The 4,312-nt window shown below is 33.9% G+C and overlaps 1 protein-coding gene across 1 annotated transcript; it reads left to right on the plus strand.

The window, feature by feature from the left end:
* The first annotated feature begins 1,702 nt into the window (after positions 1-1,702).
* LOC131045725 (LOB domain-containing protein 1-like) lies at positions 1,703-2,976 on the plus strand. The gene is made up of 2 exons (XM_057979315.2): positions 1,703-1,864; positions 2,623-2,976. The coding sequence occupies exons 1-2, from the start codon at positions 1,703-1,705 to the stop codon at positions 2,974-2,976; spliced, it is 516 nt and encodes a 171-aa protein (XP_057835298.2).
* The last annotated feature ends 1,336 nt before the right edge of the window (positions 2,977-4,312 follow it).

Below are 4,312 nucleotides of genomic sequence, written 5' to 3' on the forward strand. Positions count from 1 at the left end.
ACCAAATTATTGTTTTCCTTCTTTAAATGTAAATGGTGTGAACAACACAATAAGAAAGTGAACATAACATGAGATATATGAAATGAATACAATTGATTGTATATAAAAAAAAAAAAAAGACAAAATGACAAATCTCACAAAGTGTCCAATGATTTCTTGTAGGAAGAAAGGAATGGATAGGTGTCAACCAAATAGTGTATTTCAACTTTCTCAAGTTTGAATGGAAATGAAATAGGACATTATAAGGCTTAAGATTAGGAAAAAAATAAATGTGTAGGGATAAATGTATGGATATGTCAATAAATGTAAGATCTAGGAAAATATATTGAGACATGTGAATGCATTGATAAGTTGGAGATAAATTTGTATAAATATATCTAAACATATGAGAAATGAACTGACTTTCCACAAGTTTATGTTGTTTCCTAATAAATAATATTTTAAAACATCTTCTCAAAAGAGACACCAAACTAAATATAAATAAAAAATTGATATCAATATGCAAATTTCACCATAAAGCATATTAAATTGTTAAAATTTTCTAGCCCTATATCTTTTGAATGGTGGAATCACATTGATGGTCAACCCTACATGCAAACCAAATTTTATTATTATGATCAACTATTAAAATTTACCTTCCAAACCAAAGGGTTGTAGCTCAAATTGTTGAGGACAATTTGTGGGATTGATGGTATATTCGTTGATTATGCCATCCACTAAGGTTCAAACTCGCAAAGATATAAGTGATGAGAGTAGGATCATACCTCAAATAACTTTCATGAAATAGACACTTCTCAATCCCATTGTCTTAGACAAAAAATATCAATTATATGTATTAAATTTTCATAGTCCATGAAACAAAATTCAATTGGCTTTTGATTTCAATTGTGCAAGAACTTTTGCATCAACATTTCGAGTCACACTCCATGAACCATCATCATGATGAAAGAGAACAATTGGAAGGATTCAACAGTTCTCTTTCATCAGGTGATGATGTTTAATGGAGTGTGACCTGAAAACCACCATCAAGATGAAAGAGAACAATTGAAAGCATTCAACTATTCTCTTTCATCCCAATTGTGATTCATGAAGTGTGACTTGAAACGTTGGTTCGAAAGTTCTTACACAATTGAATTGAGAAGCCAATTCCAATCAAACGATATCAAACAACAAAATAAAAATTATAGATGACATAGAACCTAAATTTAAACTGTATTTTACAGCCATCAAATGTTGGCCTTGGTGTGAGTCTTCTGTCGTCACTGTGGCGGGATTCACGTAACCGCAGGCCTTTTCTCGTGCATGTGCATTCTCCGCCCATGTTGACGAAGAAGTTAGGTTGCATCCTCCGTCAGATAGATTACGTTTCTTTTCTGACGTAAGACTTTAAAAAATCCTGCCTCTCTCACGTGTTTCCGAAAAAATATCCAGGATATTTATAATTTTCCAGCTGCTCCAAGAAAATTTAAAATGTTTATAAATTCAAATATATTTTCAATCACATTATATATTAATTATTGATAAACCAATATAATATTTTAATTTTTTTAAAGTGTCATCCACTATTTCCATGTAATTTGTTCATTCGCAGAGTGAAAGGGCAACTGACAGTTGCACGCTCCATTGACTATTTGTCCGCTCTTAAATGCCAGAATAGCACTATAAAAAAACTATTCATGTTAGGGTTTCATTACCGCAAGAAATGGGGAAGAGAAAGATTGTATCCTGCGCAGCCTGTAGACTGCAACGCAAAAAATGTTCAGAAGAATGTATTCTGGCTCCCCATTTTCCTCCAGATGATCCTGACAAGTTCATAATAGTGCAGCGAGTGTATGGAACTAGCAATATCGTTAAACTGCTTCAAGTAAGTTGTAATCATGACCCATTTCTAATTTTCTGTTTTAATGGGTTTTAGTTTTTCAAACATATGTACTTCTTTTGTAACCCATTAACTTTTGTCTGAAATGTGTTTCGTTGCCTTTGACTTGAGATTTATGTGTTATAATATCAAAAAGATTCACTGACCGTAACCAGCTGTGACTTCATTAATGTTACAGATATTTGAAGATTAAAAAAACCAGGAGTAACCCTTATTCCTAGCAGCCTTTTTGCAATGTTTTTGATAAAGGTCTCATTCCAAGTGTCCAGTCAAAAAGCCAGGAGTAACCCTTATTCCTAGTAACTCTTATTCCTAGTAACCCTTATTCCTAGGAACTAGTATGAAGAAGCGCTAGCCAAATGTATCTATCATGCCTCTTTAGTTTTCTGGAACTCTAACGCTACTGACCCACCTTGTTCTATGAGTCAGGTCTGCTCTGATCATAATAATGGATATATCTAAACAGTTGTTTAATGTAAGAAGAAGTATCCCACTAGCAAATCTTCTCAGATTAAGATGTTAGATAAACAGTCTCAAAACTCTGATTTAAAGAAGGTTGCTATTTATTTGACTTCAACTCTGCTATTTGACTGGTTGCCCTGTTTTACTGTCAGCTCAAATAGCTCAAATATAATATGAGATTTAGAATCAAAGATGGCTGAATAAGTTATACCCCGAAAGTATGTATGTCTTTTTCCATTAGTTTATCATGGTACTCATATATTTATGGGTTGTTGCTTTAGGGTCTGGAGGCCAAGCAAAGGGAAGATGCAGTAAAGAGTTTGGTGTGTGAAGCAAGTGCGAGAATGAACGAACCCATCCGAGGAAGTGCCAGTGTGGTTGATGAACTGCAGAAGCAAATAGCCGAGATGGAATCTCAGTTGGAGGCCAAAAGAGAAGACCTCATGAATATGCGTTCAGAGTACGATAAGCTTCTATTCCTCCTCCGCACTGGATCCACTCCTGATGTTCAACATGTATATGGTACTGTTGCAACAGAAGATACCATTTATGACCAGATGGATCCTCTTCTGTTGTGGGAGCCAATAAGAAACGTAGAGATTTATGAGGATGAGTTGACTAAGATGCTTCCTTAATGCCATGTGCATAATTTGAAAAATCATGTTTGCTTCTGTTTACATCTGAATGGCTACTTTGTATAGCACTTTATTTAATTATCAACTTCCTTCAAATAAAAGCATTCTCAACTTTATTGTAATATGAGAAATTGAAAGAATTGGAATATTCATTTGATGTAGAACAATTTCTTCTTTTCTTTATTTATTATTTGTATGGTGAGTCATCTTATTGATTAGAAAATTTATTTAAGTTAATTTATACAAGATATTCTTAAATTTACAAGCACTACATTACACTGTATCATCTTAGAATATATAATTTAGACATATTAGAATTTTGGCTTTCATTGAAATAAATAAACTAAAAGTCAAAATATATTATGCACAAATCATTAAGGGGAAATCTTTGGTCTATGCAATTGAGATCACATGAATTGTATCTTGACATAATATTTTAGAATAGCCACCACATGATGTGCTAGATTTTACATGAGGTGATCTACATTTAACTCTTGGGGATACCTAGGATTGCACTTTTTTTTCAACAAATAATTTATGTTATTTGGGTCAAGAAAATTAGCCTATTGAAATGATGGGAAACTAGCTTCGATAGGGATTTTGGTTTTTCTACATATTTTGGTTTGTCATTGTCAGCCTTTCTTGCATCATACTATATTAACTATGGTAGCTTTCATTTTAAACTAGTCTTGGCCACCTTCAACCTCCCAATTGTTACTAGTGTTTACTGTTTGGTGTCTAGTGACAATGGATCCTCCCAACAAGTGTCTAATACTTTCTGCCAAAAGTTTTTTCATGAGCTATGCCTTCTTATAACCCCATGGATGAGGTTTTAGCCATTCCAAAATTTTATTCTACATCTTATTGGTTAGAGTAGAACACTCTTATAGGATATTTTACCGGGAGGGTCCCCCATGTAAGTATCCTATGAGATAGGGTTGCCTAGTCACGGGCCCCACACAAGATCTATCTTGACAGAGACCAAAACCTTACCCAAGGGTTTTTTATTCTCTTTCTTGTTGAGGTTAGTCATGTTTAAGCTATCTTTTAGCATGGTCTGTGGTAGGTTAGTTCGAAACTCCTAGTCTTCCAGCCTTGCTCTTGAGAATTTTCTCTCTAATGAAAAGAAGCTTTGTGTTCCTATTTCGCTAGATTTTTTAGGTCTTCCTCTTCCCTATTGCCATTTTTTCCCTAGTTGTTGCTTCGTCACTTGGGAAGGTTATTTGTGTTAAATCTTGTCATTTCTATAATTCTCTAGAAATGTATCTATTATGTTGTGGATTTATCTCATTACCTCAAAGAAACATTTGATATTCACATAGCAGGTCTTCATCAT

This window comes from Cryptomeria japonica, chromosome 7 (assembly GCF_030272615.1).
Source record: "Cryptomeria japonica chromosome 7, Sugi_1.0, whole genome shotgun sequence".
Classification (NCBI taxonomy): domain Eukaryota; kingdom Viridiplantae; phylum Streptophyta; class Pinopsida; order Cupressales; family Cupressaceae; genus Cryptomeria; species Cryptomeria japonica.